The 26,922-nt window shown below is 42.4% G+C and overlaps 1 protein-coding gene across 3 annotated transcripts in view; it reads right to left on the bottom strand.

The window, feature by feature from the left end:
- SDCCAG8 (SHH signaling and ciliogenesis regulator SDCCAG8) overlaps positions 1-26,922 on the bottom strand; it is a 159,282-nt gene that overhangs the window by 35,198 nt on the left and 97,162 nt on the right. For 2 of the 3 annotated variants that reach the window (XM_075924862.1, XM_075924861.1), the window contains exon 16: positions 14,709-14,840. The exons of the other annotated variant lie outside the window; for it this stretch is intronic. In XM_075924862.1, coding sequence (XP_075780977.1) covers positions 14,709-14,840 — 132 coding nt within the window. The remainder of the gene's footprint in view (positions 1-14,708; positions 14,841-26,922) is intronic. 3 annotated transcript variants of the gene reach the window in all.

Below are 26,922 nucleotides of genomic sequence, written 5' to 3'. Positions count from 1 at the left end.
AAATGTGTGTCTCCATTTAAGACAAGTGAAAGCTAAGGAACTAGGAAGGCAGCATTTGTGTCCTGGCTTGGCCATAGGGGGATGGAGAATAGAAGTGCAGCTGCCCTGAACTGATATACCTCCTATTTCCTGTGGCAATGAGACATATACTAAAATTTTGATTGTAAGTAATGAGTTACAAAAGCTCATTAAGGTAACCTATTATATGCTTCATACAGAGAAAAGCGAGAGAAGTCTTATAGCCAGTCCGATATTATATATGATGTGATCACAAATGGTCACATGTTACTTGCTTACCTTTTGACACAGGGATTTAACTTCCCTATTCTGTGCACTAATTCAGAGTTCTTCAGTGCTCCCTGCCAGCAGTTCTGGGCCCATCAGTGTCAAGAGGTCAGTATATACTTGGAGAGTAAGATTGACCCAACATATATTTTCATTTTTCCCCTTGATCATCCTTACATTTGACTGTATTTCAGTAAATTATCCATGTAGTTTTTATTTTGACAGCTCTCTTTACAGCAGTAAAACAAAATGTGTGCATTGCAAATGGCAAAGATTCAAATTTCAGTTATGTTTATCCAAAATAGCACTGAACTGCTTCTGTACTTATGCTATACTGCCTACAGCCTTACGGAAGGGAAGACAGATGGGATGAATTTAGCAGGAAAACAGCTGTGGCTTGAAGAAGAGACAAGCAAAAGTTTTGCTATCAGGCTTCATTATGTATCAAGGTACCAGTAAAATGTGTATCCGTAAGGCAGCCAAAAAAGTGTTTTTCATTTGACTAGTGATAATTACCTTTTCTCAACAGCTGACAATGTTCTAAGTAGCATTAAATAGGTATAATAATTAAGCAATAAGACAAGACAAGCAGTGCCTTGCTGGGGATTATTGCTTGCCTTGGGTACGTTGTGAGGCACGAGGCTGAAGGGTGAGTGACTTCAGCAACCTGAGAAATGTAATGATCCCCCAGAAATACACTCCTTGGAGTGTATCACTGCTATTCCAAATGGAAATTTAAAGAGAGCAAAATTTAAAAGGCACTTTTCCTGTAGATTTTAGTGACACCGGGATAATGTATATAGCCAATGGGAAAATTCCATGTGTGTCCAGCCTTTTAAAGCCATTTTCCAGTAATGCATATGTCTCATTTCAGATTTTGTGCATTTTATTTATAAAACTTAGCTGTAATGCATATTTCAAATGAACTGGTATTTGTGTAAACTGACTACTACATTTGCAATGTAGTACAGCAAATTACATTAGCTTTTATGGCAGCAACAGTTAAGGTTACAAGAGAATTTTAATTCAGCTTCTTTTGTTTTTTAACTCATGTGTTTCCAAACATTTACCTCGTGGAGATGTCCATACTTGACACCAATCCATATGTGAACATTTCGTATTTTGTTGAAAGTCGAAAGAAAAATTGTTCAGGCATTTGAGTTATCCAGCCAGAAAAAACACATTTAGAAAGAGGACAAATTTTAGTATATGGATTACTTTGAAAGGCTGATATTTAATGGCTAAATTTATGCTGGTATGGGTGAGTGCACCACTGTTACACCAGCAGTGAAATTACCATAAAACATCAAGGAGTTGATATTCTGTATAGATGAATTATGGATATTTGAAAAACAAATTTAAAAATAGCAATGCTATTAGTTAAATGGCTTCTATGCATGCACACAACATTTTACTAACAATGGTTATCAATATTTGTTCGAACTCCGGGCCTGACCTTGGAGGTGGTCAGTACCCTTGACTTTCATTGAGTTCAACGTAATGAAATGTACTATGCCCTGCTCAGGATCAGGCCCTATGTAATTGCCCAGTATAACTTGGTTTTGAGCATATATACAGTGGTGTAACAGATCAGAAGCTGAGCTGCAAATCTCAGTTTCTTCCCCAAAAGCATGTACTTTAATTTCTTTTGTCAGGAAACAAAATAAGTGATCTAGATTAATGCATTAACTTCCCCCATTGTTTCCATGTTTCCCATCACTACCCTAATTTAAGACCTTATCCCTTGCGTGATTTGCATCTACAACATTCCTTTATACAGGAATTGCAGATCCTTAGCATGTCTCATGATTTGGTCCTCAGTGTGTGCCTTCTGCAGTCTTTGCTTCAGCGTGACTTGAGTATAACACTATCATCTCCTTGGGTTAGGATACTGTCTTATCAGAGCAACATCAACTCATTTGGCATTTTAGGTCTCTACTCTAATTAGTGTTTAGGGTTTAAAATCTATATTGCTCTTTTTAAGAACATTCAGAGATGGTTAACAAAACTAATTAGAGCCATGCAAAGACTTTCATATGGCGTGAGACTGAAAAAAAGAATGGGATGGTTTATTTTAAAAAAGAAATGAACAAGAGGCGGTATGATAAAAGATGTAATATGAATGATGCAGAGGAGACAGACTGGCATGTTTGACTGTTCAGTCGCATAATAAAAAAAACCGATGAGGTGTAACTTAAATATGATAAAAGGATTTAAAAAGCCAAAAATACACTATTAGCCTACTTGCTGAATTCATTGGCACAATATATAGTTGTTGCCAACGGCACAGAAGAATTCAAAAAAGGTTTAGACATTTATATCAATAAGAGCCACCACCACCACATTCAATAGGAGCAGGACTGAGCTCACTCAATCAAAGGATCATGATTAATAGAAGGAAAAAAACCCCTCTCTTCCAACCAACCTTGCAAAATTCTACTCACTTCTTGGTTGCCAGGAGAGTCAGTTATCATTAGTTTCAGGTCGCTCCTTTCACAATGGACATTTTGGGGCTGATACATAGATTTTAGGGTGGAAAATTTTCACAATAGTTTGCGAGGCTGTTTTAACAGTACTGGTCGATTCTCGTTTTAACTTCTCCTTTATATAAAAAAGCAAAATTGAACAAGCCTTAATCTAAAAATCTCAGAAAGTTGTATAAGAACAGCAAAAGCCAACTTGCTACTGCTTAAAGAAGTTTGCTAAACAGATTAGTGTTTAGATTTTATTACTATTGTGAGTTCATGTAAGACCAATCAAAGATCCCAATGATGATTAAATATCCAAAGTAGATATTTGGTACTGCCTCTAGTTGGTATTTGTAAACATTTTGGCTGTGTCTACACTGGCATGAATTTCCAGAACTGCTTAAAACGGAATACTATTCCGTTTTCAGTTTTTCCGGAAAAGGAGTGTCTACATTGGCAGGCTGCTTTTCCAGAAAAGCCCTTTTCCCAGAAAAGCTGCTTTTCCAGAAAAGAGCCCCGATCGCCATTTTCGCGATCGGGGCTTTTTTCCCCGAAAAAGACTACTGGGCTGTCTACACTGGCCCTTTTCTGGAACAGTGTTCCGGAATAAGGACTTATGCCCGAGCGGGAGCAGAATAGTTTTTCCGGAATAGCGGCTGATTTTGTACAGTAGAGCATCATGGCTTTTCCAGTGTAGACAGCTCACAGCTTATTCCGGAAAAGCGGCTGATTTTCTGGAATAAGTGGCCCAGTGTAGACACAGCCTTTATGTCCTGGAATATCAAAGGAATACAAATTCATGGAGGATAGGCCCATTGATGGCTATTAGCCAGGATGGGCAGGGATGGTGTCCCTAGCCTGTTTATAAGAAGCTGGGAATGAGCAACAGAGGATGGCTCACTTAATGGTTACCTGTTCTGTTCATTCCCTCTGGGGCATTTGGCATTGGCCACAGTCGGAAGACAGGACCCTGGGCTAGATGGACCTTAGGTCTGACTCACTAGGACCACTCTTATACAACGCAGAATACTGGACTTGAAACAATTGTTGCACAGATGCAACCACAATATGGAATGAAGAAAGTTAGGTGACTAAAATAATTCAAAGTCTTAAATGCTCAAATGTAGGGAAGAAAAGATATAGTCACCGGCTACCTGCTCAAAATTGTTGAATTCTCTGCATTTGAGATGGGAGGGTTTGCCTTCCAATGCAATCTATTTTGAAAAAGGCTGATCCTATTTTCTTTATTGATTTTGAGACCTTTTAGCCAATGCCTGAAGTGAACTATAGCACTGAAGTGAGTTTTTGTTATTGCTAGAGCTACTACTTATGCATTTTTATTAATGAGAGCTTGTTAGGATATGGTTACTATGACATTTTGATTCAGACTATTCATTTCTTGGCTGAACATCTTGGGCATACACTTCTCCCATGCATATGAAGTAATGGAAGTCCATGAATTCCAATCCATCTTCAGCATTGAACACCCTGACAAGGTAGAATGGTTCAGGGAAAAAATTGGAGCGGTTGAAAGATATGGCTGAGGCAGAAATTAGCAGATATGCTCTCTTTCACATTGTGGTTCACAAGTCTTAATTATTTAATACTATGGCAAGGCACCCCAATCTCATCACTACAGGCAGCTCCTTACAAGATGGACCAGACACAGGCCTCTGGGAACTTTTCCTCAGACACCTGAATAGGATTTAACCACAGTGCTTTGAGAGCACCTTTGGTGATTGCTGTCTGCTCCATCCCCTCTGGAAGAATCTGTTTTGGGGGAAAATTTCTAGGACTTGGCAAGCTATTTTTGTTTCAGCTGTCAAGAGCATCATCTTCCCTATTTCAGTAGTAAAAAAAAAATATATATATAGGGAAAGCCTTTATCAACATTAGATTAATATGTGTCTCCATGCTAAACTTTAACCAACAATTGTGCTGGCTGCAGAAACTGATAAACACTCTGGGTGCATGCTCTATACCAGGGTTACTCAACACGCAGCCCGTGGGCTGCATGTGGCCCACAGCCTGTTTCTTTGCGGCCCACGATGAGGTTTGGGTTTATGCAGAGCTCAACACTCGGCCTGTGAGTAGGATCCTTTGAACATGGCCGCCACAGGGAACATATTCCAAAACGGTGAGGCATCTCCCAAGCGGGGTGAGCACTGAAAGATGCAAGCAGAGGGGCTGGCTAAAACAGACGGGTACAGGGTGTCAGTGTTTGTAGCCCCAGGAAGGAGGTGCTGGAAGTGCTCTATATTCATGCCTGTCAGTGTGAAAGAAGCTATTTGCATATATATGCATATATATTTGCATGTACAGCTGCTCCCCAAGTTACGACCACCTCCACTTACGAGCATCCGCACTTACAACCAAAGTGGTCGTAAATGTAGATCCAAGTTACGAACGGTGATCCGCACTTATGAACAGCGCGGTCGCCATGTAACTCTATGGGATCCGAGTTAGGAACATTCGAGTTACGGACCAAGTATTGGTCTGTAACTTGTTTGTAACTCGGGGAGCAGCTGTACATGCAACCACGCTTAAGTCACGACCCTTGGCATGTCAGTGAGTATCATTGTGGCCCCCGGGGCTTCCAAAGCGGAGTAGCCCTGCTCTATACTCTCTTGAATATAACACTTATTTCAGGGCTTGCTATGTTTCTAGTAGATTCTCAGCCAGGTTTTTGACTAAGTTAGAAACTTTTGCTGCCACAGTTAAGAGGTGAACATGAATATGAAGTGTCTGTTTCTGGAGGGATTTGCTTGTGGAGTGCAGAGACAGGCAGAGTCCCTCAGCAGGACTCACAGGAGAGGCCAACTACTGTTTCCTTAAAGGGTGTATTGGCTTCTGAGTGCTTGCAGCTGCTAAAGGGCAGAAGGTCACATTCTGACTGCATGGATATACATGCTTTCCCCGGGTGTAAATTAACTGTAATGTCTTGTCATAAATCTGCCTTGCTATATTGCCATGGATGTTTACCAGACTTGTCACAAAAACTTGCCCATAGCCTTTTATAAGGATAATAAAAAAAATTAATGTAACTGTAATATTTAAAAGATATCACTCAATTTGGATAAGTGTACAACTAGAATTTTGCAAGGTTTTCTAATATTATTATTTTATGCTTTTAGGTGTCTTATATTCTATTAATAAGTGAATCAGTACCATTAAGTGCACTAGATACCCTAATGAAAATTCAAACAGAAAAAACCCACAATATGGAAATTGTATGCAATACTTTCCTCCACTCATTTGCCATTGCCAAGGATAGCAAGAACTTAGTTACACAGAATTGTAAAATATACTTTCTTATTTCTCGGTCTTTTACTTATTATAGATGCTTTCAGGTCTGTATCAGCTAAAATGACTTGTCTTATACATCTGCTGTTCATGTAACTGAAGAATAAACTTTTAAAAATATTTTGTGGGAAAAATTCAGTGTGTTATGTTGCACAAATGATAAATATTTAAAATGGAAGCACTAATATAAATAAATAAATAGCAAATAGACAAATATTGAGCTAGAGAGTGAGAGGGAGGGAGAGATTTTAAATATCTAGTTTCTATTCCAGACCATGTGTACTGTGTGCAAACAGCCAAGCACATTAAACGGAAGCCAAATACATTTTCAGATTCTGACAGGATTTGTTTTCTATACAGAATTTGATTCTTTCAGTATTTCCTAATATTACTTCTCTGGAGTATTGTATTTTCTAGCCTACAATGAAAGCCTTTCTAATGGCAGTGTGTAAGTGGTAGAAATAACCTCAAATCCTGGACAGAGATGAGAGTCTCATTTGACTACACTGCAATGCAGGACATAGTGACACAAAGCTTTTAAAAAAGAGAAACTCCTTAAATGAAAGGCTACAAAAACAACTTGACCGCCAATTGTTGAGGCAATGCAGTTGCCATGAAACCCCTGTACAGATATCTGGGCATGAGTACAGAAATGTAGAAAAAACTGTTTGTATTTTTATATTTTGAGGCAATTTTAGCACCATGTAAATTAGAGACATGTACGTGTTTCACCTTTTTTTTCCCTCATATAAAAATGAACATATTTTACGTAAAACAAGACTCACTTTTCTGGCTTAATTAATCTATCTACAATAGGGATGATGAAGAAAATATGTTCAAAATATGAAGGAAACTGGATTTAAAAGGGCCTTTTAATAATTTCACTTTTCTTATGTTTTTACTCATAGATAATTTGCTGTAGTGCGTAAACTGTACAAAAAATGTAGGCTTATTAATGTAAATTGATTGACTTGATTATCAGGAAAGGATTTTAATTTTTAAATCAACTGTTACTGGGCGTTTGCCAAAAATTCAAAGCAATTCAAAACTCTCTAACTAGAACTACTACATCCCTATTCAATCAAATATTATGACATAGACCTGAAATTCAGATCTCCTCCTGTCCCCCAAAAAATCCACACCATGTCACTTAAAATAGCACATTTAAAAGGAAATATCTTAGGATTACTTTTTTTGGGAGTGGGCGCAGGAAGAGAACTTGGAGATATGATTTTATTGCATTTTGTTTTACTCTTCAACTGATCCATTGAAAGGTACATTTTAACTCTTTCATGGCTAACCTTAGCTGCAAGAATAATCAGGCATTTATTTCCCCACAGGAAGAATACAAGCATAATTCATCATATATTGTGCTATACAGACATCTCTAAACAGTTGTTGCGCTTCACTAAAATGTCTAAAGGAAGACCACCCCAGGTAGTTGGCTGCAGACACATCTTAGCAGCATGGCACAGTTATGATTTGACACATATAGTCTTTATAAATCCAATGTCTATGAAGTTAAACAAATCTCCTTCTTATTTATAGTAACAGGCAAGAGCAGATCTCTGCTGTCTTGTTACACAGATGGTTATAACATTTTTATAGTTAACTTACAACCACTGATGCCTGAGGAATAGACACACATCTGCCCCAAAATGCCAATCTTGTAGGTTCTTTCTTTTCAGCTACCAGAAACATAGCTAAAATAGGTGTTAAAAGCCCATATATGTAAATGCTCTACACAATTTGTGAAGATATACTATATATTTTTACACACACACACACACACACACACACACACACACACACACGAATACAAAATCCTTTCTGGCAGGTACAAATGTGAACAAACTGTTTGCCAGATACATGTCTTCTATTATTTCAAGCAAGCAAAAATAATAAAAGATCACATACCAAAACATACCATTCAAATGTCATCAAAATAAACTTTTTATGAAATTCTCTCTGGAGGAAGTAATAAAAGTATGTACTGTATTGATTTTCAGACTACAGTATTATTGTACAGAGTACCCAAATCTCTATTTACACCATTCTAAACAATCCTTGAAAATACAGGATTTACAAGCTTCCAAATCATTAATTTATTGATAATATAAATAGCTTCAAGGATCCACATGCACTTGATAAACTATGGGCCATATACTCCATCTCATTGCCTAGTGCAGGAAAAAGATCAACTATGGAATAGGCCTGACAGGCTCATGCAAAGAAAGGAAGTGGCTAAAAGAGGTGCGCTCCCATTATAGGTAGACAACTTTCTCCATTTGCTGAAACTCCATACTCCACCTAGGCTCTAAGAAGAAGTGTGCGTTTAGAAGAGGGGCTAGCTACTTTAAGTAACATGATTCGCTTTTTAGCCAGCAGCTATTCCAACAGACAGGAGGTCAAGAGTGTTGATGCTGCCTGAAGAGATGAACTATGTTCAAATGCTTACACTAACTAAAAATCACTCTAATGATTAAGAGGAGAGATGTATTCAGAAAAGTCAAATGATAAGTAACAAAAGCTGAATATACCAGACTAGATCAAAATCAATTAAAGCTTGAGACCTGATGAAATCATTGTCTATGATATTAATTTGCAACCATACTAACAAATTAATAATTTCCATCATGAATATACCTAAAGCAAGTCTCCCTCAGCTCCCCCCGCCACAACCTAGTACAGGTCTCATCACTACAACAGGAAGAATTGTGGGCAGAGCACTTTAAAACTGGTACTGAAAGTGCAGACAATGCAGACCACAAACCAACATTTCAGGTGAACCTACAAATGGCAACTAGATTTAATATAATTTAGAATGTGTATTTTTTAGGGAGGAGAGGAAGATGGCAGCGGTTTGTTTGAACTTGTTTTTTTGCTATATTTGGTTATATTCCTTTTCTGGTTGCCTCTATAACTGGCCTTGTAATAATAGTAAAGGTGGATTTTTTTTCTCCAAAAGAAATAAATTTAAGTCTTTTTTCTTCAGTTGGGCAAAATGAAGGCTTCAGTGACAACATTACATTTTAAAATTGAAACTGATACTAACATGGTCTTTGCAGCACACTGTTCAATGTGACATTTCTTCAGGATTCAGAATTGTGACGTTACCAAATGAAGTTGTCCACACAGCCCCAAGAACAGCGCAATGATAAGGTCATCTTGATTCAAATACCACATTTTACACCTTGTTTCTGAACTAATTTACTCACCTCTAAAAAATCCAAAAGCATGTGGGAGCAAGAGGATAATAAATTTAACAAACTGATGTAAAAAGAAGATGGCTAAATGAAAGAAGGGAGGAGAAGCCATGGAGGACATCATGGACTGCTAGATGATAACTGAACAGCCCATTTAGCTTCAGAGAATCTAATATCTCTCCTTTTGTTCCACAAATTTCTCAGCTCAATTCCATTTCAATAGCAGGTGTCAACCATCTATCATTCAGATGGACATCTACTTTCTTTTAATTATATATTTCATGGAGCAAACAAAAGAAAGGGATGAATATTTACATTATATTCAGAAAAGTACTCAAAAACAACTTTAATTATTGTAATTTAAATATAAAATAACCCTTGTCCTTAAAAACACTCCATAACAGAACAGATGTTTATGAACAAGCATATTTTCTATAAAGATAGAATAGGGAAAGTCTTATCTTGTCTATTTTCATTGACACAAACATTCCCAAGCTGCTGCTTCCGAACAAGTTAACTGATCAATTAATAAGGTCTTACTCTAATGAATGTTTCATGGGACTCAAAAAGGACTTCCTCTATAAAATAGTTATTGACCCTGTCCTTTATATCCCATAGCGAAAGTGATGGCAAACAAGAGTAACCTTCCTCCCCCTCCACTATAAATAACATATTTCATTACAATATAAATGCAAAAATGTAATTGTAGAATGCCTCTCATCTGTGACAACAAATGATTGATTCACTGAGTATCTGTGAAATATCAGAGCCATCTGGTGAAAGACCAGAGAAGCAAAAACAGAAAATATGGTACTAATACACAAAGAAGTCAAGGATGATGATCGTTGTAGTTACCATCCTGTAGGTTTAACTGTAATCCTAAAGTTCATAGAGTAATCTTCTAAAGAGCAACAGAATTTTGAACACCATGTAGGGTATATTTATGAATAACACAGACATTAGGTTTTGATAGAATTTCAAAGATAGCGAATGAAGGGATTGAAAAATTCACTAAATACCGTATTTTCCGGCGTATAACACGACTTTTTATACTAAAAAACATCCCCCAAAAATCGGGGGTCGTCTTATACGCCGGGTATAAACATACAGGCAGTCCCCGACTTGCAGGTACGAACGGGGCTTTTCTCGCCCCGGAGGACACAGACTGCGGGACCTCATGGTCCCGCCGCCCGTGTACTCCGGGGCGAGAAAAGCTGCTCCGCGTCTCCCTGGTCTGCAGACCAGGAAGACGCGGAGCAAAGCCGCAGAGGGGCTCTGGCAGCGGGGCAGCCCAGGCGTGCCTGGGCTGCCCGAGCCCCTTCGCGGCTTTGCAAAGCCTCGGGGGAAGCCGGCAGCGGGACAGCCCAGACGCGCCGCGGCTGTTCCGCTGCCGGCGTCCTCAGAGGCTTTGCTCCCGGTGTCCCTGGTCTTCTGGAGATGGTCCCCAGCAGACCAGGGGCACCGGGAGCAAAGCCGCAGCCGCGGCGAGGTCCCGCGCCTCTGAGGCTTTGCCAGAGCAAAGCCTCAGAAGCGCGGCACCCCGCCGCCTCCCCGGCTTTGCTCCTGGTGCCCTGGTCTGCTGGGGACCGTCTCCAGCAGACCAGGGACACCGGGAGCAAAGCCGGGGAGGCGGAGAGGTCCCGCGCCTCTGAGGCTTTGCTCTGGCAAAGCCTCAGAGGCGTGGGACCCCGCCGCGGCTGCGGCTTTGCTCCCGGTGCCCCTGGTCTGCTGGGGGGGGGGGGGGCGCAGCTAGTGCGGCCCCCCCCCCCCCCAGCAGACTAGGCTTTTGTTGTGGACCCTGGGGCAGAGCAGCTGGGGCGCTGCCGGTTGGCCTCTTAAGGGGGGGTAGTCTTATACGGCGAGTATAGGCGAAAACCTATGTTTTAACTAGAAAATTAGGGGGTCGTCTTATACGGCCAGTCGTCTTATATGCCGGAAAATACGGTAGTGTGTCTCAATTTTATTAAGCACTTGACTCCTAGAAAGTTGAAATCAATCTCAATTAAAATTTTAAGAGTGATAAACATTGTCACGTACTGAAAACTGCCTAAAGTACCAAACAAGATGACAAATAAATGGGAAATAAACTGGAGTCTATTCAAAGTGAGAACCCTGGAAAGCAGTAATGCCTTGCTTCTGATTTGCTGTCTGCTGTTACCCTCTAAAAAGACCTCAGTGTAACAGAGGAAGCAAATCAAAGGCAAGCTTACTGTGTGGTACAGTAGCAAAAGTAATATCTTGTGCTTGCATACAAAGAAGAAATGCACTACTGTGCAGAGATGTAACCATTATATACCATGTTCATGAGATCACTGGTATGAGAAAAAAGGACAGCTGAACAATGTAGCAAACTCCATTATAGGCAGTCCCCGAGTTACGTGGATCCCACTTACGAACGGGGCTTTCTCGCCCCGGAGCTCGCAGGCAGCGGGACCGCCCAGAGCGCAGCGGTCCCGCCACCTCGACCTCCGGAGCGAGAAAAGTTGCTCCGGGTGCCCCTGGTCTGCTGGGGACCGTCTCCAGCAGACCAGGGACACCTGGAGCTAAGCTGGGGAGTCAGAGGGGTCCCGCGCCTCTGAGGCTTTGCTCTGGCAAAGCCTCAGAGGCGCGGGACTCCGCTGCCGCTGCCGCTTTGCTCCAGGTGCCTCTGGTCTGCTGGGGACCGTCTCCAGCAGACCAGGGACACCTGGAGCAAAGCTGGGGAGGCGGAGGGGTCCCGCGCCTCTGAGGCTTTGCAAGAGCAAAGCCTCAGAGGTGCGGCACCCTGCTGCCGCTTTGCTCCCTGTGTCCCTGGTCTCCTGCAGGGCGGGGGGGGGGGGGGGGGGAGAGGCGCAGCTAGTGGCCCCCCCCCCAGCAGACCAGGGAGACGTGGAGCAAAGCCCCGGGCCTGTGGTAGAGCAGGTGGGGCGCTGCTGGTTGGTCCCGCAGCACTGCTCCTTGGCGCTACTGGACCAACCCGGCAGCACCCCAGCTGCTCTGCCCCAGGCGTCCACAAGTCAGCCGCTGTTGAAACTGACCAGTGGCTGACTACAGGAAGCCCCTGCCCCGGGGCTTGCTGGAATCAGCCGCTGATCAGTTTCAGCAGCAGCTGACTTGGGGATGTCTGGGGTTCTTAAGTTGAATCTGTATGTAAGTCAGAACTGGTGTCCAGATTCAGCCACTGTTGAAACTGATCAGTTTCAGCAGCGGCTGAATCTGGATGCCAGTTCCGACTTACCTACAGATTCAACTTAAGAACAAACCTACAGTCCCTATCTTGTACGTAACCCGGGGACTGCCTGTACTGTTAAAGTGAAGAATAGCCTGGGTAAGGCAGAAAGGCTGCAGAAGTCTAGAACAGCACAATAAAAACCTCATTCAAATCTGTTTTTTATTTGAGTAAAGTATCCAATGCATATGTTAGAGAAAGTTGGCTCTTTTTGACTTGTTACTATACTTACTGTACACAAACTATTGAAGTTCATGACCTTTGGGACTTAATACATTAGCTGTTCTTCATTGTGGAAGTTGCAAAACAGGCTTACTGTGATTTTTAAGCTGTTTCTAATAACATTCATTTAACTACTTAAGAGTTTAAATATGGGCCCCTCTTTATGCAAGGTGTTGGGAATCCTCTCGCAAAATACCAGTTTTTATGGTGTTGAGACAGGGACTGCTAAGGTTAGTGTTCGCAGACCAGGAATTTGGTTTCCACTCATTCAGAATTGGGACTGCAACAGTAGTGGCACGGTTGGATATGAGAGTTAGGGCAAGTAAGGCACTGGCATTCAGAAGCATGTGAATGTACGTGAAACCTCAGGTAGGAATTTTTTCATTGTTAGCATTCTAGATGCAGGAAGACAGGCCACTGACAGTGGCATGGATCTGTGGGCACTGTATTGCTTACAGAGTGCATAAGCGAGCATCCAGGCTGTCTGGGGTTCACAGGTGGGACTTAGTGATGCAGATGTTCTGAGCTATCACAGAAGGAGGGGCATAATATAAGACCAGCTATTGCTGGTTCTGTACACTGGGGGAGACAGGGGGTGGATCATCAATCGACACCAGATATAACTGTGGTACGCAGTGGAGAAAATGATTTAGGAACATGTCAAGGAATAGAGTTAGAGTTAAGAGGGGGCTAGGGGCTGATCTTGGAACTTTTCTCTAAGAATAAAAATTTTTATTGTAGGACATGCACATGCAAGGTGTGGCAGGGAATGTGAACCTAACACTCCCCAGGTCAAGAAGGCCAGGAGCTATGTGAATAGAGAGATGGCTAAAATGAGGGGGATCACATTGGGTTCAGTAATTTTGCATCGGGTGTGTCTAGACTACATGCCTCCTTCGACGGAGGCATGTAGATTAGCCAGATCGGAAGAGGGAAATGAAGCCGCGATTAAAATAATCGCGGCTTCATTTAAATTTAAATGGCTGCCCCGATCTGCCTATCAGCTGTTTGTCGGCAGATCGGGGGAGTCTGGACGCGATGCCCCGACAAAGAAGCCTTTCTTCATCGACACAGGTAAGCCTCGTGAAACCAGGCTTACCTGTGTCGATGAAGAAAGGCTTCTTTGTCGGGGCATCGCGTCCAGACTCCCCCGATCTGCCGACAAACAGGTGATCGGCAAATCGGGGCAGCCATTTAAATTTAAATGAAGCCGCGATTATTTTAATCGCGGCTTCATTTCCCTCTTCCGATCTCGCTAATCTACATGCCTCCGTCGAAGGAGGCATGTAGTCTAGACACACCCATCCTGACATAATATATTGGGCACCAGAATTATTCAGGGAGGATAGGATCCACCTGTTAGATTTGGAAGCATACATGTTTTTGGCAAATACTATTCTGCCTGCCCCTCAAGTAGGGATTACTCAATGAAATTAACAGGCAGAAGTCTTAAAACAAATATAAAGTAGTACTTCATACAAAATGTGACCTGTCAACTGTGAAACTTATTTCCAGAGGATGTTGTGAAGGCCAAAAGTATAATTGGTTCTAAAAAGCATTAGATATGCGCATAAAGAATAGGTCCGTCATTAGCTATTAGCCATGGTAGGCGTGTCTTTAAGTTTCTCACTGCTAAAAACTGGGACTGGACAACATGAGTGCCCTGTTCTGTTTGTCATCTCGGAAACATCTAGCAGGGGCCATCACTGGAAAATAGGATACAGGGCTAGATGGACTACTGATGTGACCCAGTATGGCTGTTCTTATGACAACTCATCTGAGTGCCCAAACAGCATAAATAGCCTACAATAAATATGCTAAATCAATTAGATTTAAATTCTTCTGAGAACTGAAGAAACTGAACATGCTTTCCTATTAGTTACCCAAAAGAGCAGAAGCAAAAGAACAAAGGATGGTCTGTGAGATTTCAGTCATTTTCATAAGAAAAAAAGCTTTAGTTTTTATTTTGTTTATACAACACATACCACATATAGACAGATTAATAGAACATCCTACCTCAGCTTCATTCTCTCATGCATTCTCCCATGCTGGATACACTGTTCCTCTAATTCATCATTTCTTCTCTGCATTTTCTCCAGTCTGTCACAAACATACTCATTTTTCTGATTAAGCTGGCTGATTTCAGATCTAGAGTAGTAAAAATACAGTGATGATGGATGATGTCAAATTTCACCATATAGTGTAGGCTCGACCTTTGTTATACTTCTGTACATGTGTGTGTAAATACATCCTTATTAGAACCTACATAAACAAATGTGTTTATTTTCACATCCTAGCATCTGGAGACACGACACTGTGGTATGCTACTTTTTGGTAACCCAGTTACAATAAGAGCAACCTCTCACAGACCTCAAGCAAGACAGAACACCTAGTTTGACAATCCTGACATGATTTAGGCATGCAAGAGTGCTTTGAGCAGCTCATTAGCTATGAGGGGGAATGACGACTAGTGTGTCTTTGCGCCTGCCTAACAGCAGAAACCTGGATATACTGGGGATATCAGATGCCTCTGGTATCAAGCAGCAGCTGAGTAGTTTTGTGAATGTTGGTGGTATGAAAAGATTAGACAGAGGCATGTAAGTCCTTTTATAAATCTAGTCCTCTGTGTCTGTATGCTGGATATGGTACAGAACTGGAAACCAGGAGGTCTTCAGATCTAATTCTGGCTCTGACAGACTCTTTCAGCAGCTTTGGACAAATCATTTGAGTTTCCTCATGTGTAAAAGGGATTAACGGCCAAGAAGCACCACCACGGTGGGGGCAACAGGGTCAAAGTGGCATCTCACTTTCCCACCATCATGTGGGCTTCGGCAAAAACCGTGGAGAGGAGCTAGACAGACTCCAGATAAGAGACAAAAGTAGCCAAAATGGCCATTCGTAGAACTTCACAGTTTTGACTTGACTTTCTCTGCCCTGCTCTGATTGGCTGCTCCAACACTCTCCTCTCATCTCCCCTTCTTCACAATGTCTTCTCAGCATCACTCCTCCTCTTCCCTTTCCTGCCCCCGTCAATGTCTTTCCCTTCAACGTCCCCTCTCCTTTTCCTTTAGCTTATCACTTCTAACTAAACAAACCAGAAACAAAACATGGAACCAATATGATGTGTTCTGCCATCACTGATTAAGCTCTTAGGACTTTTGTGTTTGTGCAGCTCCTAGCACAATGGGTCCAGGATAGGGATGTTAAATATTGTTTAATCTAATGATAGTGTAACTGCACCAAATTTTAGAAATTACATGATTATTCAATGACCTCGGGGTGAGGCCAGCAGCCAGTGTGCTCCCGGCCTCCCACCTGGGGACCCCCCTGCAATTCCACACTGCTGCCTCTGTGAGGCAGCAGTGCAGAGTGGCAGGCGGAAGCAGGTTTAAAAATTGGCTCCCAGCACAGACTGGCTCCCACACTACTGTCTCTTATACAGAAACAACAACTCAGAGCAACAGCAGCCTCTGTCTGTGGGGACCTAAGGACCTCTCACCCAAACCCCTGCTGCTAGGGGGAGGAGGCCATGATTTTTAAGTCACTCCATATTTTGAGGTCTAATTAATGATTTTTTGTAAAACAATTCAGTAAAATGTCTCTTTCCTACTTCCTTCTACACTGTCTCCTGCATAGTATTCCGTTTAGCCACCACACATAATCAGAGCTTACCTATTTTATTCTGCAGTGTCTACTCTTGTTCATCAGGAAAAAATAGGTCAATTTTATTGAATTACAATCACAAGCACTATAATGTAACATTTTTAGTGACATAATTGGGATTGGGATAATTCTTCTTTAAGTGGCTAGCCTATCATCTTAATGATTTGGTTTTGCAGACAGATTTCACATCCTGGTACCACTAAGCTTGGGCAAGCTACTCCTGGTATTGAATGTAATGACTGCAGTCTCTAAACAGAACATCAACCAAACATGCAGAAAAATAGTTCTACCGGGTGTGTGTTCTTTACTTCAATTAAACTCACACAGTTGGACACCTACTGTTGCCAAAACAGTAATATAATTTATACATTATAGTCCAAACAGTAAAACTACACTAAAAGTCATTTAACAATATTTATAACACCATAAAATACAGTGTTAAAATATATGAACTGCAATATGTACCAAAATTGTAAAATTTGTTTCTCATCATCAGTGATTAAAACCAGGATCATTGCTCTAGCTTCAATACTCACAACCCTGGTGACAGATTAGAATTCAAATCTTAATGATCAATTTACAATTAACAAGATAGAAGTGAAACAAATTAAACCAACCATTATATATAACGAGACCCAATGGACTCCCATTGTTCCCCTTAATTACAAAACGCAACTCACAAATACACAGTGGCAGTTTTTAAGCATCAATCCAAAAGCCTATGAACTCAGACATTAACAATCAAAGAAAAATGAACAAAACAACATAGAAAACCTCAAAAAGTACTATATTTTGATTTTTTTACACTTGCATGTGCATACAGTACAGTATTTATCTTCTAGGTAGCCTGAAGGGTGTTAAATCTGTTCAGAATTCTGTCCTGAGGTCTATCAAGCTGTAGGTAGGGGTTAGCGCACAATAAAAGGTTTTAACCTAACAAAAAATATTATAAATAAATTAATGGAGATTGCCTATCTCCTAGAACTGGAAGGGACCTTGAAAGGTCATTGAGTCCAGTCCCCTGCCTTCAGAGCTGGACCAAGTACTCATCCCTGACAAATTTTTGCCCCAAATAGCCTCTGCAAGGATTGAACTCACAAGCTTGGGTTTAGCAGGCCAATGCTCAAATCACTGAGCTATCCCTCCCCGCAACTGTGCAGGAACAATATATGAAATATACCTAGGCAGATACAGAGCTGGAGCTACCATATTTCATGTACAAATGCATTTGTAAAACTTATTCTGCTTCCTCTAACATACAACAGACATCTATGCTTCTACTGGATCTCTTATTGCAAGAGCTTAAGAGTCTGTACAGACATTAATATAGCATCATAAGACTCCTGTGAAGTATCATCCACATTACCAGTAAGGAAACTGAGTCACAAGAGATCCCCAAGCAGGACTGTAAACATATTTAGGAATAGAAATCATATGTTCTGGTCCCAGATCTCTGCTCTAATAACTATGTAGACAACATATTATGAAATCTGCAAGAAAAGTCTATTTTAAAAGAAAATGCATTCTTCATTGACTCTTGGAATTGAAGCTGCACATACAGTTAACATGAGATAACAAGATTACCTCAAGTTGAGAGAATGTGAAAGCCAGCGTCACACTGGGCACTCTGACACAGCTTCAGCTGGCCATTCAATAACAAGAGGAGGTTACTCACCTTCCTGTAACAGACATTCTTCGAGATGAGCGTCCCTGGAGATGCTCCTCCAGTGCCTCAGAGCCAATTTTTGATAGCAGTACATTGGGGCGCCGCATGCGTGGTGCATGCAGGCCCCCCCAGTACCATCACGCATGCGTGGCCACCCTCCCTTCAATTCCTTCTCTATCCAGAACCCAGCGTAGGAGAACAGCTTCTCGCTTTTTTTTCTCCAGAAGTAGAGGGGAGCAAGGGAGGGTAGCGGAGCACCCCCACAGACACTCAACTCAAAGAACTTTGTTACAGGAAAATGAATATCCTCCTCTTCTTTGAGAGAGACATGACCCTGGGGGTGCTCCACTGTAGGTGACTGCAAAGCAATTTGTGTTAAGGAGGCAGGGACTTGGGGTCAGGTAGGCAAGCTGTTTGCAGTATGGCTTTTGTTACTGTAGTGTAGCGGAGAGGTCCAGAGGAAAGTGCGTAGTGCTTCGCAAAGATGTGTTCTGATGCCCATGTGGCAGCAGCACATATGTCATCAATGGGGACCTTCCTAAGGTAAGCGACCAAGGTGGCGACCGCTCTAGTCGAATATGCTCATATTGAGGTAAGTGGTGGTAAATTATTAAGAAGTAGCATGTGGCAATGCAGACAGAGATCAAATGAGAGAATCTTTGTGATGATTTTTGACTTGCTGCGATCAACAATGGAAATGAAAAGTCAATCTGAAGGATTTTGTTCTGTGGATGTAGTAGAGTATCCTTCTGACATCAAGGGCATGCATCTATGCCTCGCAGGTGTTGGTGTGAGGTTTAGAAAAGAATACAGGTAAGTGTATAGTTTGGTTTAAGTGGAAGGGGGAGTGCACCTTTGGTAAGAACGTTGGGTGTGGTTGCAGGGAAACTTTATCCTTAAAAAAGATGGTGAATGGCGGGTCAGCCATTAGGGCGGCCATCTCACCCACTCTACATGCTAACGTTATTGCGACTAGGAATGCTGTCTTTAGGCTTAGATGGAACGGAGAGCATGTGGCCATTGGTTCAAATGGAGGTTTAGTAAGTGTCGTCAGTATCAGGTGTAGATCCTGTGGTTCTCAAGAAGCATGAGTGTCCAGGTACAGGGCCTGTGGGCCTTTTAGGAAGCGCTTAGTTACTAGATGTGCGAACACTGTGGTGTCATCAACTGGCATGTGGAAGGTTGCTACTGCTGCCAAATGGACTCTGATCGAACTCAAGGAAAGTTGTGATTGCTTGAGATGCAGTAGATAATCTAGGATTGTGGGGAGTGGGGCATCCTGAGGTGGTATATTGCGGGAGGCTGCCCAATGTGTAAAATGAGTCCATTTATTAATTTATATCTTTCTTGTTGTAGGAGCCCTGCTGTGTAAAAGGATGTTGCATACCTGTTGTGAACATTGAAGATCTACACCTATGAACCATCAAGATACCATGTTTTGAGATAAAGAATCGGAAATGAAGGGTGAGGAGTAGTGGCTTCTGGTTGAGATAGTATGGTTGGACTATGTGAAAGGATGATTGGCTGCTGTCGGGACATTCTGTTTAGGAGGGGAACCCACGGTTGTTGAGGCCAGCAAGGTGCTACGAGGATCACTGTGGCTTTGTCCCTCCATATTTTTATGAGTACTCTGTTGAAGAGGGGAAAGGGGGGAAACGCGTAGAGCAAGCGTGCATACCATTTGAAGATGAGAGCATCCCCGAGGGATTGCTTCCCCATGCCCACTCTGGAGCAGTACAGTGGACATTTCTTGTTCGTTTTGGTGGTGAATAAGTCTATGTGGAGATGTCCCCATTGCGTGAATATGTCCCTCAGAACTGCACTGTTAAGTTCCCACTCATGGTCTTGGGGTAGGGCTCTGCTAAGGGTGTCCACTGTTGCATTGAGGACACCGGGGAGGTGGCATGCACTTATGGAGATGTCGTGGGTGAGGCACCAGTTCCCGAGTGTTATGGCCTCCTTGAAAAGTGCCTGTAATCATGCACCTCCCTATCTGTTTATATAGAACATACAGTCCCTATTGTCCCTATATATTCTGACATGGGTTCCAGTGATGTGGGGGAAGGAAATGCTGGCATGCCAGCCATACAGGTCTGAGTTCAAGGACATTGATGTATAGTGTCTGCTCTGCTGTGATCCATAGGTCCTGTGTTGTGAGTCCTTTCATATGCACTCCCCACCCGGTGAGAGAGGCATCTGTGGTGATGACCAAAGTGGGTTCTGTGTTTTGAAAAGGTATGCTCCTGCAGAAGTTGTACGGTTTTGTCTACCACTGTAGTGATCTCTTTAACCGCGTGGGAGTGATAGTGTTTTGGTCATCAGGTGGATGCTAGGCTTGTAGTTGAGCCTGAGCCAACCGTGGATACACCTCACAAATATGTGTGCGTTGGGGCCACAGGGTTGCACGACGCCCTGTGACTGACTAGTTGTAGACAGTTGTTGACCATAATGAGTGGCATTGTACAGCGTGAACGCGCTAGTTGGCTGATTCTGAGGAACCTGTCAGTAGGTAGGGAGGCCACAGATGTGGTGGAGTTGAGATGGGCGCCAATGAATTGTATGGATTGAGTGGGTGCATGAACTGATTTGCTCTCTTTTATCAGAAGTTCTAGTGCTTGGAAACAAAGTTGGACCATATGAGTACAGCAGAAGGCATCGTATCTGGTTCTTGCCTTGATGAGGCAAACGTTGAAGTAGGGATACATGGTGACTCCCCACTTCCTGAGGTAAGCCATGACCACTTCCAACACCTTTGAAAAAAAACGTGGTGCCGCGGAGAGTCCGAAGGGTAGGACTGTGTATTGGTAGTGTTGCAAACCTAGGGTAAAACGGAGAAAGTCTGTGAACAGGTCATATGGACACATGAAAGTATGCATCTTGTAGGTCGAGAGACAAAAACCAGTCACCAAGCTGCAGAGCAGGGATAATGGTAGCCAATGTGACAATTCTGAATTTTTGTCTTTTGACAAATTTATTTAGCACCTTCTGGTTCAGAATTGGGTGCCAGCTGGGTTTTTTTCTCTGTGAGGAAGTACTGGGAGTAGAAACCAGTCCTGTGAAATTCTGGCAAGACTGGTTCTATGGCTCCTAATTGTATCAGGTAATCCACCTCTTGCTGCAGTATGATCTCACGAGAGGGGTCCCTGAAGAGGGATAGGGTAGGTAGGAGAGAGAAGAAAGGGATGGTGTATCCAGAGGAGATTGTATCATCTACTTGTCAGATGTGATGGTGTGCCATTTGTCAAGAAATGGCAGCAGGTGATAATTAAAGGGCTTGGTTGTATTTGGGAGTTTTGGAGGAGATAGTGCAGTTTTCAGTCTCTCGACAAATGGCTCAAATTCGCTTATTTGGCTGGGATGGGTGGTTGGAAGTATTAGTTTGGGGTCGCCACCGTTGTTGTCTATTGTGGCCACATTTCTGGAATGGCAGGTGGTCTTGCCTTTGGTAGTCATATGTAGGTTGTGGGTATCTTAATCTTTGGTATGGCTGATATCTATACTGTCTTGTCCTTGTTCCAGGTGTCTGGATTACTGGAGTCTTTCATTGAGCGGAGGACCTCGTTGGTTTTTTATTAGAAGAGCTTCCCACCCTCAAACGGCAAATCCTCAACTGATGGTTGGATTTGGCAAAGGAAAGCCGACGAATTGAACCATGAGGCTCGTTGCATGACACCTGCCGTGGCTGTTGTTCTTGTAGCCTTATCAGCTGCATCCAAGGCAGCTTGAAGGGTTGTGCATGATATTGCCTGGCCTTCCGAGACAATCACTCTGAATTGTGCCTTTTTATTCTCTGGTATGTCATCAAAGGTGTTGAACTTTGAATAATTATTGAAATCGTATTTGCCGAGAAGTGCAGCGTAGTTAGCGACTCTCAATTGTAGCGTGGCTGAAATATACACTTTCTTCCCAAGTGAGTCAAGTCTTTTATTGTCCTTATCGGAAGACGTAGAACGGTTTTGTTGCTTATTCCTTTGCTGACCGTATCCACTACCAGTGACTTTGGTGGTGGGTGAGTGAACAGAAATTCTGAGCCCTTAGGTGGGACACAATACTTGCAGTCTGCCTTTTTGCAGATAGAAGGGGGAATGAGGCAGGTGTTTGCCACAAAGTCTTGGCGGAGCCAAGAATGGCAGGGTTAATTGGCAAAGCAATTTTTGAAGAAGGTGTCACCTGAAGGATATTTGTGAATTTGTGCTGCGTGTCCTGCACTTCCTCCATGGGAATGTTCAAGTCAGTTGCAACTCTTTTAAAGAAGAGAAGTCCTCGGTGGTTGTGGAGGATGGTGGCATGATAGCCTCATCCATACAGGACGGCGAGTTTGTGCCAAGTAATACCCCTGGAGCTGAATCTGGAGAGTCTTTTTCTTCAGTTTCATTATACCCCATACCTATTTGAGGGGATCTGGTGAGGGGAGAGAAAGCTTTTGCCATGTGCTTGGTTTTGTGTGGTCTCTGTTGAGACCATTGATTCCACAAGTTCCCTGTGGAGGGTGGGTAGGACATTGGTGGTGGCATCCACGGATATGGTGGCCAGAGAGTTATGGGTGCTCTGGTAAAGTCAGGCTGGATGGAGTTAAACGACATTCCGGATGCCTTTGTGCATGGAGATAGCTGCGGTAAGAAAACCGCTAAGTCATAGTCCCCTTCAGTTGATAGGAGGGAGGGTGAGTTTGTGTAATTGGATAGCGGTGAGTGAGGCTGTTTGTCATCAATCAGAAATGGAGACTTTAGGGTAGAAAAGATCGCCAGGTCTCTGTGTTCCCTGTAACTAATGGTTACAGTTGTTATAGAAGAACTAGAGGACACCAAATGAAGTTAATGGGTAGCAGGTTTAAAACTAATAAAAGAAAGTTCTTCTTCACACAGCGTGTAGTCAACCTGTGGAACTCCTTGCCAGAGGAGGCTGTGAAGGCTAGGACTATAACAGAGTTTAAAGAGAAGCTAGATAATTTCATGGAGGTTAGGTCCATAAAAGGCTATTAGCTAAGGGATAGAAATGGTATCCCTGGCCTCTGTTTGCCAGAGGCTGGAGAAGGATGGCAGGAGACAAATTGCTTGATCATTGTCTTCGGTCCACTCTCTGTGGGGCACCTGGTGCTGGCCACTGTTGGCAGACAGGATACTGGGCTAGATGGACCTTTGGTCTGACCCAGTACGTCCGTTCTTATGGTAGGAATGTGAGGCATGGAAAGTTCTACAGCTATGGAGGAAGATAGCGCTGCTTGTGCCAGAGGAGCAGAGTACTCATTATGCTTGCAGGCAGCGAGGGGGGGGGGGAGGGACATGGGTGGTGCCGTGGTGACTGCATGAAGCGCTGCTACACTCGGCGCAGTGGTAGTCGGCGCCGTGCTTGGTGCAGAGCTATTTGAAGCAGGCACGGTGTGGCCCTTTCGCCTCTGGTTGGGCACCCAGTGTGGTGCTTTTATGATGACGGCAGGGCTCTTCTGAAGTAACTGGTCTATTGTAGGTGATGAGGTGGTGCTTGTTGGAGTTACTGGACTGCCTCTTGCCTGATCAAAATTTAAGCGAGCGCAGGTGTTGCGGTAGTGAAGTGGCCCATTTCTTTGGGGACTTAGGAGGTTTATCTCCTTTGGCTTTGAGGGTCTGCCCAGAGCCAGGAGTTGAGGAAAGGTGTTTGCCCTTCTCTGTTATGATCATTTTCAAGCGTAGTTCACTGTCTCTCCGTGTGTGCGCTTTTAGTTTGGCACAGTGTGGGCAGTCCCATTGTGAGTGTGAGTGCCGAAGGCGCTTAACACACTTATTATGGCCATCTGAGGCTAGCACAGCACCATTACAGTCTGCAGAGCATTTAAAGCTGGGTGAGCCCATGTGGCAGCAATATTATTCCTTATCTAAGGGAGCCTGCTGACACGCCTGTGTTTTTTTTTTAAACACGAACACTACTAACTAGAAGGGAAAGGAGCTTGGAATGAACTTATCTATCTAAATCTCTTCAGAACAGGTGAGGACAAGAAGCACTGTGGAGGTCCGTCTGAAGCCAGGAATGGTAGAGAGGAACTGAAGGGAAGGTGGCCTCGTATGCACGATGGTACTAAGTGGGGGGGAGGGGATGCCCCGTGCACACCTCGAATGCACAGCCCCAATGCACTGCTATCAAAAATCTGCGCTGAGATGCTAGGATGCACCTATACCTACTGTGACGCACCCCCAGGGACATCTCTCTCGAAGAATGGTGAGATCATCTTTCTTATTTGCAATTCTGACCTTATCACACAAAATTCCTCAACTAACTTCCCATTCCTCAACATTTTTATTTTAATCTTCTTGTCCTTACCTTCATAGTCCAAGACAATTCCACCTCTCCCAACTTATCCATTCTTGATCCTGAATTGAATCAACCCCTATTCCCTGCACTCCAACGGATATGAACCTCAACCCACCATATGTTCACTTCTCACAACTGTCTTCATGCTTTCATCCACATCCCAATGCACAGAATGCTCATTATAGATCAAGTTGCTATAAACACTCTTTCACATCCTTGACACATCTAGGTCATTAGTCAACCAATACTAGCTAAAATGATTGGACTAGGGAATTGAGATTTTACATTAAAAATATTTTCCTTTTTTTGCCCCCATCCTTCATGTTACTTGACAAGGTTTGTGTGTATTTCATAAGCCCTTAATAATGTTATGTGGGCAGGTGGAATAAATCTAATTTCAATTATTTTAAATTATTACTCTGCCCACAACCAATCATGGCTTCAAGATTTACCAGCTCTCTGAATTCTTCCTTTTCTTGCCACGTCTTCTTATGTTGCTCTTATAATGCTGGACAACCTGAAAAGCAGATTGGCTGGCAAAAATGTTACTTGTTTGCCTCCCAAGGAACCAGCCTGACATTTGCAACAGGGGAGTGTCTTTTTAAAATGTCCCATCTTATATTATTACATTTGTTTTTAATCCCTTCTCCAAATCCTTTGTTTATTGAATTCACTTTGGATTAAATTCTCCCCATATGGAGAGCATGCATGAAGTCTACACTCTTTCCGCTGAGACCTGAAAGTAAAATTTAATGGTGGATAAGCATGTAGAGTCTCTCTGCAAATTGATGAGTTTCAGTCTTTTGCAAAGTCAAGTGGCTTATTTTATTAATACCACATATGAACTCAATCTCAGGGCTAGACCCGCAAAAGTATTCTTTGCAGGATAACCTTTTTATAGCCTAAAAGTTATCTGTAAACATGATGTAACAATATACTGTAAATGGCCATAATATAACTACTTTAGAGCAGTGTCCTCTGTAAACTGTGCACTTGTGTGGCTGCTCAAGAGTGATTCAAATGCCTTCTAGCTGATTAGAGTGCCTACAGCTAGGTTTATGTTTCTACTGGTGGTGCACATTGCACATGCCTCAGTGCATATCGCAAAATTATTCTGCACATAGGTGGAAAAAATTAGAAAGAACATGGATTCAGAATCTCATTTTTAGTTGTTCCACATATAGAACTATCATTTACTACAATGGGAATGCTGCATGAATAGAGGATGCCACAATGAGACTGAGAATGCCACAATGACTGGAGGATAGCTAAGGTGACACCAATTTTTTAAAAAGGCTCTAGAGGTGATCTTGACAATTATAGATAGGGAAGTCTAACTTCAGTATCAGACAAATTTGTTGAAACTATAGTAAAGAACAAAATTGTCAGACATTCATATGCACATAATTTGTTGGGGAAAGTCAACGTCGGTTTCCTGTAATAGGAAACCATACCTCACTAATCTACTAGAATTCTTTGAGGGGGTCAACAAGCATATGGATAAGAGTGATCCAGTGGATAGAGTATATTTAAGATTTTTTAAAAAAAAAGCTCTGACAAAGTCCTTCACCAAAGGCTTTTAAGGAAAGTAAGCTATCATGGAATAAGAGAGACAGTCTGCTCAGGGCTTGGTAACTGGTTAAAAGGTAAGAAACAAAGGGTTGAAGTAAATGGTTAGTTTTCAGAATGGGGAGAGTTAACTAGTGGTGTCCCACAGGGGTCCGTACTGGAACCAATTCTATCCAACATATTAATATATGATCTGGAGAAAGATGTGAACAGTGAGGTGACAACCTGTAGATGATATTAAACTGCTCAACATACCTAAGTCCAAAGCAGACTGAAGAGCTTCTAAAGGACCTCACAAAACCAGATGACTGGGCAACAAAATGAAGAATGAATTTTAATGTTGATAAATGCAAAGTAATGCATATTGTAAAATATAGCCCCAACTATATGTATAAAATTATGGGGACTAAATTAGCTCTAGCAACTCGAGAGAGATCTTGGAGTCATTGTGGATAGTTCTCTGAACACATGCAAAGCACAGCACTCAAGAAACCAAACAAACAATGTTAGGAATCATTAAAGGGACAAAGAATATCTTATTGCATCTATATAAATCCATGGTACACCTACGTCTTGAATACTGCATGCAATCTCAAAAAGATATCTTGGCATTAGAAAAAGTTCAAAAAGGGCAACAAAAATGATTAGGGGTTTGGAACGGCTGCCACATATGGAAGGATTAATAAGAATGGGACTTTTCAGCTCTAAAAAGATGATAACAGGGTGATATGATAGAGATCTATAAAATCATAACAGTTATACAGAAAGTGAATATGGAAAAGTTATTTACTTTTGCCCTTAACACAAGAACTAGGAGTCACCACATGAAAAAACAGTTATTCACCTTTGTAACTGTTGTTCTTTGAGATGTGTTGTTTATATTTATTCCAATTAGATGTGTGTGCGCTGCATACGTGACTGTCAGAACGCTTTTCCCTTGCTGCTACCTGTTGGCTTGGCTGTGGTGCCCTCTGGATTGGCGCCAATCTTGCACCCCATATATAGCCTACCAACCTAATTGCCCCTCAGCACTTTCGTGCCTGCTGC

Source organism: Pelodiscus sinensis, chromosome 3 (genome assembly GCF_049634645.1).
Source record: "Pelodiscus sinensis isolate JC-2024 chromosome 3, ASM4963464v1, whole genome shotgun sequence".
NCBI lineage: Eukaryota > Metazoa > Chordata > Testudines > Trionychidae > Pelodiscus > Pelodiscus sinensis.
The sequence above is the reverse complement of the archived record's forward strand: the minus strand, read 5'-3'. Positions and strand labels throughout refer to the sequence as shown.